This window comes from Eurytemora carolleeae, unplaced genomic scaffold, assembly GCF_000591075.1.
Source record: "Eurytemora carolleeae unplaced genomic scaffold, Eaff_2.0 scaffold59, whole genome shotgun sequence".
NCBI lineage: Eukaryota > Metazoa > Arthropoda > Copepoda > Calanoida > Temoridae > Eurytemora > Eurytemora carolleeae.
In genome coordinates, this window is record NW_019396064.1 from 232,874 (window position 1) to 254,596 (window position 21,723).

General features: G+C 33.2%; 1 protein-coding gene across 10 annotated transcripts in view; it reads right to left on the reverse strand.

Moving 5' to 3' along the window:
* LOC111709519 (titin) overlaps positions 1 to 21,723 on the reverse strand; it is a 68,964-nt gene that overhangs the window by 21,103 nt on the left and 26,138 nt on the right. For 9 of the 10 annotated variants that reach the window (XM_023483234.1, XM_023483225.1, XM_023483218.1 and 6 more), the window contains 15 exons: positions 20,459 to 20,602; positions 19,290 to 19,505; positions 18,056 to 18,916; positions 17,798 to 17,985; positions 17,602 to 17,730; positions 17,401 to 17,489; positions 17,225 to 17,334; positions 16,934 to 17,079; positions 14,749 to 16,852; positions 13,992 to 14,392; positions 13,595 to 13,781; positions 3,577 to 3,654; positions 2,845 to 3,008; positions 1,887 to 2,010; positions 1,071 to 1,161 (listed from right to left, as the gene is read on the reverse strand). In XM_023483234.1, the coding sequence (XP_023339002.1) occupies positions 1,071 to 1,161; positions 1,887 to 2,010; positions 2,845 to 3,008; positions 3,577 to 3,654; positions 13,595 to 13,781; positions 13,992 to 14,392; positions 14,749 to 16,852; positions 16,934 to 17,079; positions 17,225 to 17,334; positions 17,401 to 17,489; positions 17,602 to 17,730; positions 17,798 to 17,985; positions 18,056 to 18,916; positions 19,290 to 19,505; positions 20,459 to 20,602 (5,032 nt within the window). The remainder of the gene's footprint in view (positions 1 to 1,070; positions 1,162 to 1,886; positions 2,011 to 2,844; positions 3,009 to 3,576; positions 3,655 to 13,594; positions 13,782 to 13,991; positions 14,393 to 14,748; positions 16,853 to 16,933; positions 17,080 to 17,224; positions 17,335 to 17,400; positions 17,490 to 17,601; positions 17,731 to 17,797; positions 17,986 to 18,055; positions 18,917 to 19,289; positions 19,506 to 20,458; positions 20,603 to 21,723) is intronic. The other variant, XM_023483251.1, reaches the window with a different exon arrangement.

The following is a 21,723-nucleotide window of genomic DNA, read 5'->3' on the forward strand; positions in this document are numbered from 1 at the left end:
TGAGTACCCTTAAACAGTGGCATATCCGATTAATGAGTATCCTTAAACAGTGGCATGCCCGATTAATGAGTACCCTTAAACAGTGGCATGTCCGATTAATGAGTATCCTTAAACAGTGGCATGTCAGATTAATTAGTATCCTTAAACAGTGGCATGTCCGATTAATAAGTATCCTTAAACAGTGGCATGTCCGATTAATGAGTACCCTTAAACAGTGGCATGTCCGATTAATGAGTATCCTTAAAATCTTTGTGTGATCAAGAATGCATGTCATAACCATCGTCGATCTTCTCTTTGAAAGTTTCACGTAGAAGTGACTGTCGAATTTCTTTTTTGCTTCAAAAACAATGAGGAAAATGATCAGCATTGATCAGATAAAAGTCTAAATTAAAGGTCACTTAAAATTACAACGAAATTCCCTTTTTGAATCAGAAATAAGAAACCTGAGATTTAGAAATTTCAGAAATAAAATCCTTCGGATGATTTAATAATTCTGCAGAATTCAAGATTTAGATTTAAATCTTTAAATCCTCAAGGTCATTTAGAATTTAAAAAGTTTTAAACTAAGAAGCTACGTATAATAATTATAATAATCGTCTCAGTTGAAAAATCCTTAAATTTCAGAATCCCTTGAATTTAAAAATGTTTAAGCTTATTTTAGTTTTAAGATTTCTTTAAGTACTTTTTGATACAAACAAAAATCAAGAGCTCAGAAAAATATAAAGTTTAGGTGACCAAATAAATAATATAAAAAACTAATACTAATTGTTAGTGTTTATGTCTTTTAACAGGTTACATTCAAATACTAATTAAGTTATTAAAGACGACCAAGAATCATCAATAAAAAGTTTAAAATTCACTTTCCAAGCCTCAACTTGTTAATTTAAGTCAAGTAAATATCTAACATGATACAAACGTAGATTAGCTGAATTAAAAATCTGTTTCGAGGAAAAAGTTAAAAATTATATTTTTTAATTCAGCGAATCTTTTTCAATCAATATAAACATTTGTTGTATTCTAAACTGTCTGGGCAGAACTGGAAAATAGCGCCAAAAGTCACGCAGTCTTACTTTTTCTCTTCCTTCTTCTCCACCTTCTTCTCTGTTATCAGCGGAGCTTGTTTTACCAGAGCAATTTTTTCTTTCTCCTCAGCTGTTGCCTCTACAATATAAAAATGTACACAAATGTAACGTTTAAAGTTGAAGTTGAAGTCTACAAAAGACATTTAAAAAAATTAAAAATACGAAATTTCCAAAGCAACAACTTCCCAAAGTTTCCTAAAAGGCAATTTTCCTAGCCTCTGGATCTAAACCTTACCCACACTACTGCGGTCCAATGGTTACAAGCTCTCATCCTAAACCCGATGAAAATCTTTCCAATTACTTTTTATAAACTAAAACTAAAAACAAGTGCTTTATGATTCTGAATTGTGCATGTCTATAGGACTCTAGGTCACCTGCAAAAAGTATAAGCAAAATAGTGAGGAAATAGGGCGCTGTAAACTTGTGACACTGTAGTCAAGAAAATTGATGCAACTTATTAAAGGAAATCTATGTGAACAGCATAAACCCTTGGCTTACAGCCTAAAATTTAATTTTGAAAGGTGTTTTTTGGGATGCACCGTTTAGAAAATGGACATTTGGGAAAGTATTTTAATTGAAACTTTGAAATCGAAGACTGACTTTTGAAAAAACTTAAACTTCACAACAAACAATGGGGGAGTTACGATTCGACAAGATCATCCGAGGTCAGAATGGAATCGGAACACCAAAAAACCTATGATTTGATACCTAACATGACCCATGTACATTGATTTAATATTTTGACTTTTTGACAACTTCTTCAATAAAATTTTTGCTTGAAAACATGTTTAAAAAATAACTTACTGTTTACTGTTAAGCTTGCTTTAGTTTTATCTTGTCCCAGATCACTGATAGCCTTGCACTCGTAGTGACCTGCCATCTCCATTGTACAGTTCAATAGAGTTAAACTAGTTGTATCATCGTGTACCTAGGTATAGTTTATATACTATACATTGTACATAGTTAAACTAGTGGTATCATCGTGTACCTAGGTATAGTTTCTTGTACATAGTTAAACTAGTGGTATCATCGTGTACCTAGGTATAGTTTCCATACTATACATTGTACATAGTTAAACTAGTGGTATCATCGTGTACCTAGGTATAGTTTCTATACTATACATATTACATAGTTAAACTAGTGGTATCATCGTGTACCTAGGAATAGTTTCTATACTATACATATTACATAGTTAAATTTAAAAGAACCGAGTCTTTGTAACAAACTCTGATTTTCTATAACCTATATTCTTTCCACCTGATGGTGTAAACCTTTGATATTTCAAACTTAGATTCTTTCATCTAACATATTTCATAGTTTAAAATATCTAAGATCAACGGCATTTGGTTGCAAAGATATAGAGATTAGAAAATCATAGTTTGTGACAAAGACTTAATTCCTTTAAAGAAGTTATGGTATGATTGGGTTGATTAAAAATATTCCCGGAAACATCCTTTTTGCCTATTTGTTATTTTTTAAGAATTTTAAATTTTAAATATTTGAGTTCGTTCAGATGATTTCAATTTTAAAAACGCCTTGAGTAAAGTTTTCTCAAATTAGACTTTTTAATTTTTGAAATTGTGAAATTTTAACCTTTGACCAAACTATTTGTTTGTTTAAAATTGTTTATTCAGTTCAGAATATATGTTGAAGGGACTGAAATCTCGCCACAGCCCACAATATGTATTGGAAAATTATAAATTTACGGCGAGTGGTCAATTCCCTTGTCATTTAAACTTGCTGGTCTTTCTGTAGCTCTTACCTTGATCTGAATATTATCAGTCTCCTGTAGTTGGACCCCCTTGTAGTACCAGGTTATCTCAGGTTTAGGGTTTCCAGCGAATACTGCCTCAAACCTACACCTCATCCCCTCCTTTATTCTAGACTCCTTGATCTCACGAACAAACTTAGGAGCTTGCTCAGTTGCTGAATAAACATATCATTGTTATTATTATTGTTATTGTTATTATTATTATTATTATTATTGTTATTATTATTATTATTATTATTATTACCAATATTATTATTTTTGTATTTATCATTATTATTATTATTATTATTATGATTAACTTTATTATTATTAACATTATTCTTATTATCATAATCATTATCCTGATAATCATCGTTAGTATTAGATTTTACATCCCATATGAATAAAAAGTCTTCCCTCTAATTCTGCCTGTAAAAGTATTCCCCTGTCTGTAAAATTCCCCTTCTACATATTTTAAGTTTAACCTTTCCCCAGTGCCTGTAAGCTAAAGCTTAAAATAGAAATGATGTGTTGAACATACAATTTACATACTCTTAACTTTGTTTGTTTGTGTATTTTTATTTTTGTGGATATTTTTTTTTATTTCAACAAAAAAATGTTCCTATTACTGTTCTAGTAATCGTATGAATCGGTCGATTGATTGACTCATTGATAAATTGATTGAATAATTTATTGATTGATTGATTGATTTGTTATTGATTAATTGATTGATAGGTTGATTACCTGCCAATCTCTCCTTGATTTCCTCCATCTTGATTAACCAATCAGGTTTCCTGTACTCCTTGCTGTTTATATAGTCCCCTGTACATGATATATTTACAGTACAGTTCCTGCATATTCTTTGCTATTTATGTACTCCCCTGTACATAATATATTTACTGTAAAGTTCCTGTACTCCATGCTGTTTATATATTCCCTTGTACATAATATATTTACATTACAGTTCCTGTATTCTTTGCTGTTTATGTACTCCCTTGTACATAATATATTTACAGCACAGTTCCTGTACTCCTTGCTGTTTATTTAGTCCCCTTACATAATAAATTTACAGCACAGTTCCTGTACTCCTTGCTTTTATTTAGTCCCCTGTACATAATATATTTACTGTACAGTTCCTGTACTCTTTCCTGTTTATGTTGTCCCCAGTACATAATATATTTACAGCACAGTTATTCCTGTTTCTGTTTATTTAGTCCCCTGTGCATAATATATTTATAGTACAATTCCCGTACTCGATACACATAAATTGGAAGACAACATTCTATTTGATGTTGTTATGAAGCACAACGTTTTACCAAGCTTCAAAATCAACTTGTTAAGTAAAATGGGTTCGAGTACACTGCACAATTAATGTGCTTTTAAATTCTAATTTGTGTCCAGCTATGCAGCAATCGGTTCAAGAATAAACGTATTTTCACACTCAGTAGGAGGAATAATTGTAAAAACTATAATTAGAAAACAGCTAGGATTTTATTCCTCTATAAAGTCAAAATATATATTTGTTTCAATTTTTGCTATTATTATGTCGAAATTTTATCGACAAATGTTACACATCAACAAAAAATCAAATTATGGATTCACTTCAGCACTTCACTTTATTCGGAGAATAAAGCTTACAAAGATGGCAATGCCATATTCACATGGGTACCCTTAAAAGCTTTGACTGATCAAATAGGAATTATATATCAATGTTTGTAATTTTGAAATTACAAAAGTGACTTGCCGCAGGAAAGCATATAGAACCGACATTTTAAACCTCAAAAACCGACTTCATTAATCTTGCAATCTTTGCAGGAGAAACACTTAAAATTACGTGAGAAGTTCCTTGAAATAATTAAACGAACAAAGTATCTTCAAAAGTTTTTCAAGAAGTATCAATCTTATGATTTACATCGATAACGGAGCCTTCAAAACTTTTCTAAATATAACAACCATATTTTTATTATTATTTTTTTAATTGTGGTATTTCTATAGTTCCTGTTTTACAGTGCAGAAATAATGGCGTAAATTGTGAAAGTTTGCTGATTAGATGAAGGTTTGAAGGGTGCGTTAGTGAATTAGACATGCCCCTCTTACATGTGGCAGTAAAGATTTAGTTTACGAAAAATAGTTTTTTATTATTTTTTTGACACAGTCGACACCTGTGTTGTAAGTAGGGGAAATTGTACGAAGTGGGCTCAAGCCAAAAACAATTAAGTCTATACTTTTGAAAATTATCAGTTTATATGCAATATATAAAGAAAAATAGTGGTTTTTGGAATTAGAAATATTTCCTTGTATGAGGGTCAAAGATTTTTAATATTAATGTATTGGACAAATCATTCTTAGATTATTAGTTGATCAGTATCAGTGATACATATAAACAATTCAAAAAATAAATAAATCTTTAACAAGTATTTATGGGAACTGTAGACGAAATGTCAAGTGACTTTCCATTTATAAAGTGACATGACCTATTTACATCGCCACGCTTAAAAGGGTTTGTCTGATACAAAGTTGTTATTTAAAGTTTCTAACTCTCGATGTGCTCCTGCAGCTATGTCCTTTCCCAAGCAATGGACAGTCAAATCCGTAAATGATGTCACTTATTATAGAGGTGAGTAGGGATCAGGATTATGGATTGATTAGAAGACGCTATTTTCCGTATATTGGAGCTCATCGAGAGCAAGCAGCCTTACCGAACATTACAACTTTGTTCTGATCAAGTATAAATTAGATATCCATTTTTTAGTTTTAAAAACTGATTATTTTTAATAGTGGTTTCTCTGTCAAAGTGATTTGCAGATTTCTTGCTATAGAAACAATGGAGGAAATTGTAAGAATTAAATAGTTTTTTAACTAGGATAACAACTACATCTTTCAAATGATTAATCGTTTAAAAAATGAAAAGGTTGTGAATCGGGCAAAGCCCTCTTTAAATGGAAGTTGACTTGATATTACAACGAAAGTTCCTTATTAAGTTTAACCTAGGACATTTCTAAGGAACTGTTCAGTGTCCACAAATTTGAGATTATTAACTATGCTACTTTTCTACAGAAAGTATAGTTTTATTTTGATTTTGTTTCAATTTTTCTAAAATGAGTAATAATGCTACTGTGATAATGAGGACACTGCCCGATTAACATTGGTACCATTGAAACCTTTATCTGATTAATAATGTGGAAGATATTGTTGTTTTTCAATAGGTTTAAACATATGTATTTCGATCATTTCTAAATGTTTTTCTCTGGTAGAAATTGGCACTTTTGTAGAAAACCCATATTTGAAAATAATCAGCTTGCTAAACATCAATCATTCTGATCATTCATAATTGATCAGACAAAGCTGTTAAGGGTACTATTGTGAATCAGCTTGCTAAACATCAATCATTCTGATCATTCATAATTGATCAGACAAAGCTGTTAAGGGTACTATTGTGATTCAGGCGTTGAAATTATGCATTTAGATTTACTTAAAATTAAGCTTACAGTCCCTTTAAGAAATAATATGACTGATAAAACCTCGGATTTAATTAAGTTTCGTGCATTTTCCGTGTAACAAGAGAATTCGATCAAATGTTTAATTGTTTTGAAAAATGCAAGATTAGCTTTTAAGTGTAAAGTTTAACACCCTTTTGGTTTAAATTTTTAGGTCAAATGCGCAGTTATAAACGTTGATAAATCCACGAAATTTACAACAAATCCTTCTATAAGCAAAATCTTTAATAATCTTAACAGAGCTGAAAACTTTAGAATGCGATATCCTTCATCCCGATCGGTTCATTAATCTGGAGATTAATAACAAGAGGAGAACAAGCTATATTTATTCTGGAGATTAAGAAAAAAAGTGGATCAAGCCTTAATCCCGATATCCACCAATCTAAGTTCCCAGCTCGGAAAAGGAGTCTGACTTTTAGACACAAAAAGGTAAAAAATTCCTTTATAAAGTGCTTCTAACAATAATGACACACCATATACAGGTATAAACACAAAGAATAAGACTACAAAGACGACTTTAACTATTTAAATATGCCGAACCCACGTTTAAATTAAGCATTAAATGGATTATTTAATGATTTGAAAAAAAGAAGCTGATAGTTGCAGGGAATCAGGAATATAAGGAAACACGCAGTATAATTCTATACAATCGTCTCTGAAGTATTATCCCTTGTGGTAAACCCTGTATATGTGAATCTAAAAACTATTTTAATCAACACTAGAAGACGACCTTCAGGTCTTTACGCGATATCGCCTCTATTACAATATAATTTAACTTTATCTATATATATATAAATTATTATATGAATCATGGTACCCATACTATAGTAAAGTATATATATAAATGTAATTAAAATTAAATTTATTCTTGATTAATATAAATGTATAAATCCAGTGTTTTAAATAGATGCTTAATACTAGTACGTTAATGGTTAATGCAGAGAGATTTAAATATTTGGTAAAATTTACAGTTTTTAGGATTAATCACAATGTGGACGCAAAATGACGCATTCAATTTTGCGTCACTGTGCATCGAACTTGACAGCTTGCTTGTCCGCCGTCAGTTTTCATGACGCACTCGTAGAGGCCGGTGTGCTCAGGTCTAGCGTTCTCAATGATGAGACTGGCAACGTCCTTCTCCACCTGTATCCTCACTCCGTCTTCCTCCTTTATCAGGTTCCCGTTCTGGGAGAAGGACAGGTTATCCTTGGTTCCTCCGGAGAACCCAATATCGAACCTTATACTGTCTCCGCAGCTAACGGTCATCTCCTTCAAGGTTCGTGTACTCCGGGTAGACGCCTAAACCGGTTGTATCTTATTATTTGTTTATCTTTTTGTGTTTATATTTGTGTTGGTTTCTTATTTTTTGTCATTAAAGTAAATTGATAACACTAAATCAAAATGCATATTTCAAAACTAAATCATTAAGGAATTTAGTCTCTGATTTTCTAATCCCTATATCTCTGAAACCGAAAGTCATATACCTTAGATATAACAAACTATGAATTATGTTAGATAAAATCGTGTAAGTTTGAAATATCTAAGGTACTAGCAGGTTGAAAAGAAATAGGAATTAGTTGATTTTGTGGCAAAGATTAATTTTCTTTATCAGTTAATCTATGTGTGTTTATGATTTTATACCTGCATAACATATTCCTGTCCTGCTTCCATAACGTTCAGGTTGCTACTGCTCTTAGCAGCTCCAACAATATTCTCTAGTAGACATGTAAATACTCCGCTATCATCGGCACACGTCGCAGCTATCGTCAGGGAGCTTTCGGTGTCCGTTGTGAGGATCGTGAAGTCCTTAGAGTTGTGAACAGGGAACGAATATCTGAACCATTTGACCGCAGGGTTGGGTTGACCGGTGAATTGAACCTTGAAAACTGCTGGAGATCCCTCATTAACGGTCACCGGCTCCATAGAGTGGGAGAACATGGGAGCACTCATGTTTTGCTGAACAAGAGGCTCGGTCAAAGATTAAAGTAAAAAAGAGATTTCTTCACAAGATTTAAATCAAAGGCTCATTTAAACTATGCAAAGATTGCATTCATCATCAAGAGAAAACCGAATTGTGAAAAATTTCTTTAAAATAAATTAAGACTTTGCCACAAACTCAAATTTTCCAATCCCTATATCTTTACAACCTGATGGTGTGAACCTTTGATATTTTAACCTTGTATTATTTGATCTTAACAGGTCATTGTTTGAAATATCAAGGCCTGTAACAATGGGCTGTAAAGATATACGGATTAGTAATTCAGAGTTTTGTGGCAATTCTCCTTGTTTAGAAAATTTACGGATATAATTGTGGTGTTTAAAATTTGGCGTACCATGCTGAAATGGCTTGATTCCGCATACTCGACATAATGCTTCTCCCTCCTGGCCATCTCCTGCCACTCCTGGGTCTCCTGGGACACGTGGGACACATGCTCTTCCCTCATCTCATGGTGATGGAGTTGGGACACCTGGGAGGTCATGTTCTCCTTCCTCTCCTCCGTGTACATCTCCTGCCTTCTCAGCAACAACATCATCAACATGTTCATCAACGAGAAGATGTAAATCATAAGCAAAAACAAAAAATTATAATTTTTACATTTTCCTGCCTTTTTTGACATTTTTTTAAAACCTCCTTAGCACCCAAACTATTAAAGGAATTGAGTTTTTGTCACAACCTCAAATTTTCTAATTTCTATATCTCTGCAACCAGTGGGTATAAACCTTTGATATTTCAAACTTAGATTATTTGATCTTACAGAATTAATAGTTTAAAATATCTAAGGTCTACGACTTTGGGTTGCCAAGATATAGGGATAAGAATATTTGAGTTTGTGTGACTAATTTTTTTCAGTACACTGGCCTTAAACAATTGGGCTATGCACATACCTTAAAAGTTGCAGCAATATACTTTATCTCTGANAAATCTTATCGAATTCAGATAATTCTTTTTAGAAGCAAAATACTTAAATAATGAGACTATTTTCTTTTAAAAAGAATTTGCCATGAATCATGCATGATTCCAACAAAATTTTAAAAGTTACTCTGGAATAGGAAGACGACTTTCAGACTCCAGTTATTATGGATGTCCAAGGAACATCAGACATATAATTTATGCAGTGTATACAGATTAATTTCACTAAGTTACTAGTAAAACCATTTGCTTTGTAACAACATGAATTACACCAAATGTATCAAATACATCAAAGATTAAAAAATGATAAAAAATTACTTGCTTAATGAATTGTGTATACTATATATATCTGCAGTATATCTTTAAAAAAATCTGTAATGTTGTTTATAATGTTGTTAGGTTCCTGTGTTGTTGTGAATGTTGTTGTTTACGAACGACTTCCTCTTCGTCACAAAAAGCTGAACAAACAAACAATTAAACAAACAACAAACCAAAAAATGCAAACACACAAATACTAATAAAAATGCGCAAAACCAAGCATGAATACAGGGCTTTCTATGATTTTGGTTTACCAAAACTTTCCTATCTTCTCTTCCACACTTTCTCATTAGCCTTCAAACTTTTAGAAAAAGTTCCTGACATTGCCTAAAGTCTATCCTTTCTTTATTTCCACTAAATATCTTTTAATCAATCAAAATTTCTTTAAATTTCCTCCGATTTTTTGTCTTTTCTCCAATCATCTTCAAATTTCCTCCAATTGTCTCTTTATTCCTCCCAACCTCTGCATATTTTCTCCAATTGTCTATCCACCCCGTTATTTCTCTTAAACCCCCCCACCCACCACCTATTGTCTTTTTATCCCTCCAATTCTCTGTCTATCCCTTTAATTATCTTTAAACCCCCTCCTATTGTCTCGTTATCCCTAAACAGGCTAGGGGGGGGGGGCGTTTGGCGTTCACTCCCTGTTGGTTTTTTTGTCCTAGCACTCTCAGTTTGACACTATCACCGTGAAATTTTGTGACATTTAATGAATTGTAATTTAAAGGATTTTTGTCATTTTTTTTTTAATTTAAAGGGTAGGGTACAGGGTGGAAAAAAAGTCCGGTATGTGAAAAACAAATCTAAAATAGTTCATAACTTTTTTGTGACTAAAGCTACAAATCTAAAAGCTATATTTTTAAAAAAGCCCTTGAAAAATGCATTTATAACATGGGTCACACTTGTTTAGAACAAAAAAAAATTTTTGACCCTTTTTTAGGCATTTTCTTTTCATTTTCCCTAGCGCCCAAACTATTAAAGTTATCGGTCTAATTTTTTTTTCTATGATCTGACCTTGAAAATTGGGCTATGAACATGCATTTCAACCCTATACCTATTCTCTAAGGCCTTTTTCTAGGGGGGGGCAGACGCCCAGCCTTTATAGGGTTAAGATTCCCTCCAATTCTCTGTTTATCCCTTCAATCCTTTTCAAACTCCCTCCAACTGCCTCTTTTTCAAATCTACTACTCCTCATTATTTCCCTAAAAGTCGTCCAAAACTCGTAATATTTCTTAAATTTTGTCCATCCCTTTAACTTTCATTAATTCATCTAATTTCAAAACATTCTTCCTCTATCTATCCCTCCAACATGTATCTATTCCTCTCCAACATGTTTTTATTCGCGTCTCCAATATTTTTACTTCATTTCTCATCTGTTCTTCCCATTTCCTTTTTTGGCATTTACTCTAAAAAATGTCAAAGTTTCATCTGAAATTTTGTGTTGGAGCATCGAAGCCAAATTTCAACTTAGTAGCAGCATTCGCAAAATTTTTTAAATGATTTTTTTTTCATTCACTTTTAAAGAATCGAGAAGCGAGCACTAAGTTTACTTTGGCGCAGGTGCTCCAACAAATTTTTTTAAATGAAAGTTTGAAATTTCTTAGAGTGTTTGTTAATCCCCCTAAGGGCCTTCCATAACCCTGTATTCACCCCTGATAAAAGCGAACAAAAAGCATAAAGAAATATATTTTCTCTAACTGATTGATGAAAAACCGACAGTGGTAAAAAAGTTTTTAAAATAATTGCTTTATTTTTGTTTTATTTAGAATGAATTGTTAGGTTCCAAACTAATTGTCTAATATAAAATTAAACCGTGTTTAAATCTTCTGATTAATACTTGAGTTTAAATCTTAGATATGTCTAGATCTCGTGTTTAAATCTTAAACATAATTATAAATCTTGTGTTTATTCAAAATGATTTTGTGCTTTTATCTTGCGTTCAATTCTTTTGCTTAATCTTATGCTTGATTTTGTGTTTGAATTGTGTATTTAAATCTAATTTTTAAATCTTGTCTAAATCTTTTCTTTAAATCTTGTCTATGAATCTTGTGTATAAATCTTGTGTCTAAATCTTGTGTCATAAATCGTGTCTTCAAATCTTGTGTCTTAAACTTGTGTTTAAACCTTGTATCTAAATCTTGTGTCTAAATCTTGTGTTTAAATCTTGTGTTTAAATCTTGTGTCTAAACCTTGTGTCTAAACCTTGTGTCTCAATCTAGTGTCTTAATCTTGTGTCTTAATCTTGTGTCTTAATCTTGTGTTTAAATCTTGTGTCTAAATATTGTGTCTACATCTTGTGTCTAAATTTTGTGTCTTAATCGTTTCTACAAAACGTGTGTGTTCAAATCTTGCCTATAAATTTTGTGTCAAAATCTTGTGTCTAAATCTTGTTTCTAAATTTTGTCTATAATACTTGTGTCTAAACTTTGTATTTAAATCGTGTGTCTTAATCTTGTGTTTAAATTTTGTGTTTAAATCTTGTGAATAAATCTTGTGTTTAAAATTTGTCTTTACTTGTGTTCAAATATTATGTTTAAACCAAATATTAAAATTTTGTGTTGCAATCGTGTGTTTAAATTTTGTGTTAAAATCGTGTGTTTAAATCCTGTCTATAAATCGTTTCTGTGAATATTGACTATAAATCTTGTCTTCAAATCTTGTGTATAAATCTTGTCTTCAAATCTTGTGTATTAATCTTGTCTATAAATCTTGTGTCTAAATCTTGAAATCTTGTGTATTAATCTTGTCTATAAATCTTGTGTCTAAATCTTGTCTATAAATCTTTTGTATTAATCTTGTCTATAAATCTTGTGTCTAAATCTTGTCTATAAATCTTGTCTTCAAATCTTGTGTATTAATCTTGTCTATAAATCTTGTGTATTAATCTTGTCTATAAATCTTGTGTCTAAATCTTGTGTCTAAATCTTGTGTCTAAATCTTGTGTCTAAATCTTGTATATAAATCTTGTGTCTAAATCTTGTATATAAATCGTATAACCTTTGTAGATAAAGATTCCAGAAGCTAGGGAGGAATGTTCCTAAAGGTTGTTTATAGAATAAACAAGGCCAAATGCATTGGACTTTTTACAGAAATAAATCTCTTGCGTTCATATCTGAAGTTTAACTGATATTAAAGAGATTGTAGACGTCAAGTGACCTTTTATTTATGGAGTGGAATGTCCAAAACAAATCGGTACCCTTAATAAACTGATTATTTTGGGATGTTTTTACAAAAGTTAGCCTGCGCATTTCTAATGCAGGAACACGTGAAAGAAAATGATAAAATTAACTTTTTTTAAAGATTAGAACTACGACATCATCTTCCACATAATTGATCAGATAAAGATGATAAGGGTACCTTTGTATATGGCGTCCCCTTTAAGAAACCTTATGGAATGGAGAGGGTTTAAGTTTTTAAAAACTTAAATTAAAAGGCCCGCAAGTAATTTATAATTAATTTTTATCATGAATTAAATTATAACACACTAATATTTGTTAATTAAAAACATATTAATTCAAACAAAAGCAGATTTTTCCACACCAAAAAATAAAAAAAATAGTTTTTTGCCATGCATTGAATATAATGTTGAAAAATCTTTGTTAATTTGAATAAAAAATAATAGACGAACAACATTTAAAAAAAAGGTAGAGAAGAATATAAAGTATAAGGGTTAGCGGGTTAGTTTACAATAATTTTCCCACCTTTTTTCATCCATCATTCAATCTCCTTCATCTTCATTCACTTTCACTTTTTTAGCTCTTTTTTAGTTTACATTGCGGATATATACATACACAATTATAGGTACCATGATTCATATTTATATTCATATTCATATATATATATATATGCACTAAAGATAGATAGAGAAAGAGAGAATAAAAACACCGTGTGTTGTCCGTCTATCCAGTGTTGATTATTTGCTTGGTGAAAAAGGTACATAGAAAACTATGTTTTTTTCAACTTTCATTAGTATTAGTATTTTTTACGATGTTTTTATTGTTAGAAACTAGCTTTTAGGAGCAGTTAGGGTACTTACGTTTGACGTTGTGCTTTAACACTGATCTGTAGTCATCCTTCCGCCGCTTGACGGTGAGGGTGGTGGTGGAGTAGGCCTCCCCGCACTGGTTTCTAGCGATCACTTCGATCTTTCCATGATCTCTCTCCTGACACTTAGGGATGTCAAGGTGCCACATACCATCATAGATCAGCTTATGGCGGCTACCCTGATATTTTTAATAATTAAATCTTTGTGCTTTTTTGTGTGTGCTTTTTCTAAGAAATAATTATTGAAAAGGAATTGATTTTTTATTCTTTTTATCTTTGCAACCCAATGACGTAGACCTTTAAATTGCAATTTTTGTTATACGCTTTCAAAGTAGGAACACTAATCAAACCCCCCCCCTTCCATACTTTTTAGGTTAAAAACTACTTACATTGATAACAGTGTGGCCATTGATAAGCCACATGACTCTCGGTTTAGGATACCCAGTGACCCTGCAACAGAACCTTGCACTACCCCCCTCTGTAGTTGTAACAGCTTCAGGTTTAGTCACGAAACAAGGTTTAAACTTCTCCGTCTCTTGTTCAATAAGCTCAGGAGCACGCTGCCATCCTGATTCCATCTCACGGATTTTCTCAATAGACATCATTCCCTTGGGCAGTTGGGACTCATAGATGATACCAGTCTTACCAGAGCACTTGATGATAGCTCTTGTCTCATCTGATCCGTAGAGATTTGTTGCTCTGCAAATATACTCTCCAGAATCTTCAGGATAAACCCAGCCAAAGTTCATGGCAACATAGCCAAAATCATAGATTGGAGTGAATCTGGTTTCTAAATAATATTGGCGGTTAATTAGTTATCAAAATACAGAGATAACCACAAAGAATGAGACTAATGACTACCTAAAGCCCTTTGAAGATAACACTCAAAAAGTTAATATTTTTCTTTTAAATGTAAAAAAAATTAGGAAAGTCTAAAGTCTACTTCTTTGTACAGTGGGATGAGAGTTTAAAAAGTTAACATTTCAACCAGTAGATTGAGAATAAACCTATTATGTAAATTGGTTTGTATACACTGCATAATTCCCTACGCTTTCTTTTCATTCATTGTACTTGGTCTACCAGACTTCCTATAGTTTTATGGGTAACATTGTAAATAACTTTAAAATGATTGAATTGTTTACTTACTGAATGAGAGAGGTTTTCCGTTGAAGAACCATTCCACCTTCATGTTAGGATCTCCTACTGGAGCAAGCTGGCATTCAAACTTGGTAGCGTGCATTTCCTCCAGGCTTGTCACACTCTGAATCTGAGTAACAAAGCGTGGAGGCTGTCTCTTCTCAGAATCATAAACATCCTCCTCTGTAAGAAACATCTCTTGAGAGTACTTCTTCATGGCAGCCTCCATTTGGACAATGTACTCAGAGTTCTTCATTCCCTTGGGGACTTGATTTTCCAGCTGGATTGCAGGAAGCTCTTTGCATCTTAGTTCAGCTTTTGTTATATCTTCACCAAGCTCATTTATAGCTTTGCAAACATACTCTCCCTCATCCTCAGGGTAGGTGTACAAAATGTCAAGAGCAACATATCCAAACTCAAAAGTAAGTCTGAACCTGTGTCCGAAATCCACTTCTTTGCCATTGTGGAACCACTTGACTTGAAGTTTGGGGTCATTCTTGGGTTCAACTCTACACTCAAAGTGGGCAGGCTCTCCTTCAGCAACCATTCTTGGTTTGATCTGTGTGATGAATTTAGGAGCTGTAATGGGAGAATCCACATCACTCTTAGATTCTTGTTTTCTAGCTTCAAGCTCCTTCAACCTATCCATAGACATACCATTGGGCAGTTGAGAGTCCATAATGATATCCTTTTTACTCTTGCAAATGAGATTTACAGTAGTTTCAGCACTTCCGCATTTATTAATGGCGACACATTTGTAAGTACCAGAGTCCCTCTTGAAGGTCCAGTCGATGTCTAGGACAACAAATCCAAAATCATTGATTGTATGGATTCTGGAACCAATCTGAATAGGACTGTTGTTGTGGTACCATTCTACTCTCATTGACCCATCTCCAATAGGTTCAATTCTGCAATCAAAATGAGCGGGTTGGCCTTCATAACAGGTGACATCATGAGGCTTAGTAACAAATACAGGGGCTTTGGTTTCCAGCTCTTCATGAGAGATATCCTCCCTCTTCCACATTCTCTCCTCAAGGTTATGAATGGATTCTGTTCCACTCTGGAAGCTCTTGGGGAGCTGAGGATTTGTATCTATTCCTTGTTTGCTCTTGATCTGAACCTGACAGGATACACTGGATTCTCCATGTCTGTTGGTAGCTTTGCAAGTATAGTTTCCGGTATCTCTTGTCAAGACATTTGCAACCTCAAGAATGACAAATCCAAAATCATTAATGGTTTTGATTCTAGATCCAGCACTGAGCTGTTTTCCATTGTGGTACCATTCAACCCTCATGCTGGGATCATTGATAGGAGTTAACCTTGTCTCAAAGTGGGCAAGAGCATTCTCTCCCAAGAGTAGATCCTGGAGCTGGCTCAAAAACTCTGGAGGCTGATTGAGATCTTCCTCAGATTGTGTTTCTCCACGGGCTCTTCCAAGCCCTTCAAGTTGAGCAATTCTTTCCATGGCTCCTTCCATTCCTGATGGAAGCTGAGAGTCAAGAATGATATTTCTTTTCCCAGAGCAGGACAGTGTTGCTGTTGTCACAGCTTCTCCAAGAGCATTCTTAGCTCTGCATGTGTACTCTCCCGCATCTTCTGGGTACACTGGAGAAATTTCTAGAATCACAAAACCAAAATCGCAGAAAGTCCTAATACGAGATCCAGCCTTTAGTGCCTTGCCATTCCAGAACCATTCCACAGTCATGTTGGGATCATCTGTAGGTAGAAGACGTCCTTCAAAGTGAGCATTTTCCCCTTCTTTCAAACTGCTGATGTTGGCAATGGGCGAGGTGAATCTAGGAGCTGTTGCAGATGCAGATTGGCTCTCAGAGCTAAACTTCATCTTGTGGGACTCCAGGTGCTGAATTCTCTCCAGAGTTTGCTCCTTCATGTCTCCGGGAACCTGTGGAGTTAAAATCAGCCCAGACTTCTCACTGCAGGTCACACTGCCCTTGGTGGAGTCAGAACCCAGCTTGTTGGTTGCACGGCATTCATAAGTTCCAGAATCTTCTCCATAACAGTAGAGAATATCAAGGATGACAATACCAAAGTCATGGAAGGTTCTGAATCTGTGACCAGTTGGAAGTGGAGTTCCATTTTTAAACCACTCAACCTAGTAATAAATAAGATAATAAGATGAGATAAAATAGATAATAATAATATTTGCTTTCTTATTTTTATCTATTTGTCTTACCTTCATGTTAGGATCTTCAGTGGGAGTAAGACGGGCCTCAAAATGAGCACTCTGTCCCTCAGATATTTCAATACTGGAGGCTACTTGGGTTAGGAACTTAGGAGGACCAATTTCAGCTGCTCCGGGAATATTGCTGGGACCCTCATCTTAAAAATATATAATATAATTTAAAGGTCATCAAAAATATATAAGCAAACACGGCACACAAGGAAAGGATCTGATTAGTATGGATAAACAAAAACACTGAATGGTTTTGTGAGACTCCAACTACAGGTGGTGTTTGAGATTTACCAGTCTCAAGGGAACGTAATTTATCCAGAGCCTCTGGACGAAGTGATTGTGTAAACACTCCGGATGATCCCTCGCAACCCAAAACTGCTCTTGTTGTATCACTGCCAAACCTTCATAAAACTTTGGGTATAAAAAGATCAATAATAAGAGTTTCTTTTCGGTTTTATCTAACTTACTTATTTATTGCAGTGCAAATATACTCCCCACTATCCCTGGAATCTACCCCAGCTATATCCAACATTACAAATCCAAAATCAGAAACAGTCTGGAGAAAACAATAATTCAACAATCATAACTATTTACCAAAATTATGTTTCTAAATGCTAAAATAAGAATTAGGTTTCAAAACGTATTCTGATTGGTTCAATTAATGTTTCCTTTATTCTACTGGAGGAGTTTAATGGAGTTCCATTAAATTTCCATTCAATCCTCAGATTTGGATCATTAGCAGGTGTAACTCGGCATTCAAAGTGTGCTGACATACCATCTTTCAACTTGAGAACGTCCTTAGATAAAATGTTGTTTTTAGTATTGATTTAATTTCATCAACCAATCATTCAATGAACAGTTTACCTTTAGTTGTGTTGTAAAGGTTGGAGCAAGTTTCTCCTTCTCATTGGAATATTTAAGATCAAATGACGATTCAGCTTTTCCAGCTTTGTTCTGTGCACTGCAGGTGTATTTACCCTGATCTTTTTTTCTTATTCCCATTATTTCAAAAATAACCAAACCAAAAGCATGAACTGACTTAAACCTTGAACCTAAAATACGACATAGTTTTTTCATTTTATTTGAATTTGGTCAGTTTTTCAAAGTTATTGTATGTCTTACTTTCTTTTAATGGTTTCCCGTCTAAGAACCATTCCAGTGTCATGTTTTCATTTCTTGGTTCTAGTTGTGCTTCAAAGTGTCCCACAGAACCTTGCCCAAGTTCAGCATTCTCAAAGTTAGTCACAAATCTCGGAGGTATTATTTCATCCACCTTTTCCTCTTCATCGCGCAGAATACCCTTAGCTTCAACTCCTGTAAATGAGTTCAAAGCCTCAGAACCTCTGGGATGTTGGCTTGAAAAATCAACCCCAAAAGCAGTTTCTTGAACATTCACTTTGGTAAATGTGACAGCTTCTCCAAGCTTGTTGGTTGCTTTGCATGTATACAGACCAGCATCTCTTGAAGTCATACCATTTATTGAGAGGTTGACAAAACCAAAATCTGATGTGGCTCTAATTCGTGTTCCTGTACTCAGTGGTAACCCATTATGATACCAGTCAATCTTTAGTGTTGAATCATTTTTAGGTTCTATGCAACATTCCAGGTTCAAATCCATCTCAGATTGCAAGTTAACTTCTGCGGGTAGATCGGTGGTAAATCGGGGAGCATGTAAGTCTTCCTCTTCCACTGCTTTATCTCCAGCCAGCTTTAGAGAAGCTTCAAGCTCCATTTTCTGAATGGCATCAAGTCCAGCTTTTCCTGATGGATGAAGTCCTTCTGAAGCTACTCCGCTACCTCCTTCAGTCTGAACTTTAAGAGTTCCAGAGGTGGAAGCAATACCCTTGTTATTAGTTGCTGTACACTTAAACATTCCAGCATCTTTCAACAGTGCATCTTCTATCACCAATTTAACAACTCCAAATTCAAAGGAAGGAATAAACTTGGTTCCACTAGGTAGAGGACCACCATTAAGCATCCAATCTAGGATTTATTAAATATGTTTTATTGCGTAAAAATATTTTTGGGGAAGTTTTGGTAACAAGATATTTTCTTTGTAATTTTAAGTGACTATCTTATCCAAATTGTAGAAAATACCGTCGTTTTTCTATTAAAAATTGTCTAATTTGGACAATTTCTTCTATTGTTTCTGCAGTATGAATCCAAAAGTCTTTGCATAAAGAAACCACAATTGAAATTAATCAGTTTGAATATCGCTTTTGTTCTTGATAAAACAAAGCTTTCAAAAAATGTCCTAGGACATGCCACTCTTGAAATTACGTCTACAGTCTCTATAATTCAAATCTCCAAGAATCAATTAAAGAAGGGGTATAGATAGAACATCGTTTATGAATACCTATTTTTATTGTAGGATCCTGAGCGGGTTCAACTTTACATTGGAAAACTACATTTCCACTCTCCTGAACTACTATGTTGTTTAGATGCTCCGTAAAGGTTGGATGATCGTATTTAACAGGTTCAGGTTCGGAGAGTTTAGGTCGAGGGTTCTCCAGGTCTCTAATCTTATCCAGAGCTCCTTGATGGTGGGTTCCACCTTGGAGCCAACCACCTTCTGTATTGGGAGGTTAAGTGAAATTAGAACTGTGTCTTAAATCAGTTCTTTACAAATTAAGGTTTAATAATCAAACAGATAAGTCGAGTTTTGTACAGTACTTTTTAAAATTTTTAATTGATGAGTTTTCATTTAAATAACTCAGAAAGGACTGATTACTTGCGGCTAACTCTAATTTTCTATTCATTACAGCTATAATGAAATATTTTTGTATTAATGATCTGTTCTTGGTTCCCACCCATTGAATCAACACATTTGAATGGGTGGGTCGTCAAAACAGAAAAGTGAAAAGTTAAAAAAAGAATTCCACAAACTTTCTTTCTATCAAATTGATTATTAAATCTTGGATCTAATTCAGTGTGTCGTATAAACTGATTTTCAAAATTAAAATAACTAAAAAACACAAATTTAATGAGAAATAAACTAAATAAATTGATTTAATAAAATAAATCTAATCTTTATTTACATTTGGTCACTTTAGGTAAACCCTAATTAAACAAAAAAAAATTTCATTAAAATTCAAATATGCCATAGGAACTGAACAATCAACTATAATCAAACATTCAATTTCTCAAATTCCTTTATTTTTACAACCTAATGGTGTAAACCTTTGATATTTTAAACTTTGACTATTAGATCATAATTTAGCTCTAAAGGTTTACAAAATCTAGTTGCAAAGATATTAGGTTCGGAATATTTGAGTTGGAGAAAAGAATTCAGTTCCTTTTTTAAAGGGAGTATTCGCGAAAAATGAATATTGCGTATATAAGGGAAATATGGTTAAACACGTCTTACACCCTTGTGCGTATCTTGCAATATTCCACTCAGATCGTAAATAATTAAATCAAATATATTGTTTGTCGCTAACACTCCCTTTAACATTTTACCCTTTCTGATAGTCTTGATGTAGGAATAATTGAATATAAACCCCTGGATGTGGCAACACTCCCTACCTTTAACTTTGATGCTGGTGGTTGATGTTGCTTCACCATTTAGATTGATTGCTTTACAGGTGTAGATACCAATATCACTGCTTCTAATGGAGTCAATATCCAGTGTAACCACACCAAACTCATGGGAGGTCTTAATACGAGATCCTAAATATATAAATTATGAGTGAAGTCTTTTTGATTTTCTTAAATTCAATTTTATACTAAAGAAAATATTTCAAATTTTGGATTTTTTTCTTAAATTCTTGCGTAAATTGCATTGTAAAGTAGAAATTATTTGGATTTACACAAAACAAAATCGAAACCAATTTAAAAAATCATCATATTTAGGTAAAAAACGAATTGCTTTGCTAATTGTTTGGTACTTTTTTTAGAATAATAAAATATTATAGTTTTCTTGGGTTTTAGTTTAAGAATAGTGAAGTGTTAATTGTATTCTTATTTTAAAAAATCATCAATTGTATACAAAACAAAATCTTGAAATGCTTACAGGGATTTTTATTAAATATGCAAGATTTAAAACTTGTTTTTATTAAATATCCCAGTTGTTAGATTTGATTTTAAATTGTAGATATATTAGAAATTATTGCAACTATAGATATACAGTTTTAAATAATTAATAAAAACTTTTTTGTATAAATAACACTAAATTGAACCTCCAAAAATGTCAGGAGTTATTTTTAGCAATTAATTGTCTTACATTAGCGTTTAGACAAATTAAAAAAGTTTTATTCTTATTAAATGATAATTCCTTTTTTTCAGAGGTTCATATTTCTAAAGTAATAGATTTGAAATAACTATGATGAAAAGTCAAATTCATGTTTATTATATTTTCAGGCATGCACTAAATTGTGTTTAGAAATAGCTACATAGACATAATTAGGTTTAATCTCACATGTGTAAACCTACCTTTCTTCTAGTTCACCATGTTAGGTTAAAAGAACGGTTGACGGTATTTCAAGTGACCCTTCATTGATAGATTGTCGTGTCAGATTTACAACAGTACCATTTAAACTTTTATCTGAGTAAAAATGAGGAAAATATCGTCGTTGTTCTATCTTGAAAAGTGTTGAATAATGACCGTTTCAGATCACCGCTGCATACATCCGTAAACCACTTTTGAAGAAAAACCACGTTTTTAAAATGAATAATTCACCGCTAGAAAAATTAGAATATCTCATTCATTTATTATATAGACAAAGGTTGGGTAAAGTTATGTAAACCAAAATTTCCAATCTAAAAAATGGGGCCACTTGAAATTGCGTTCA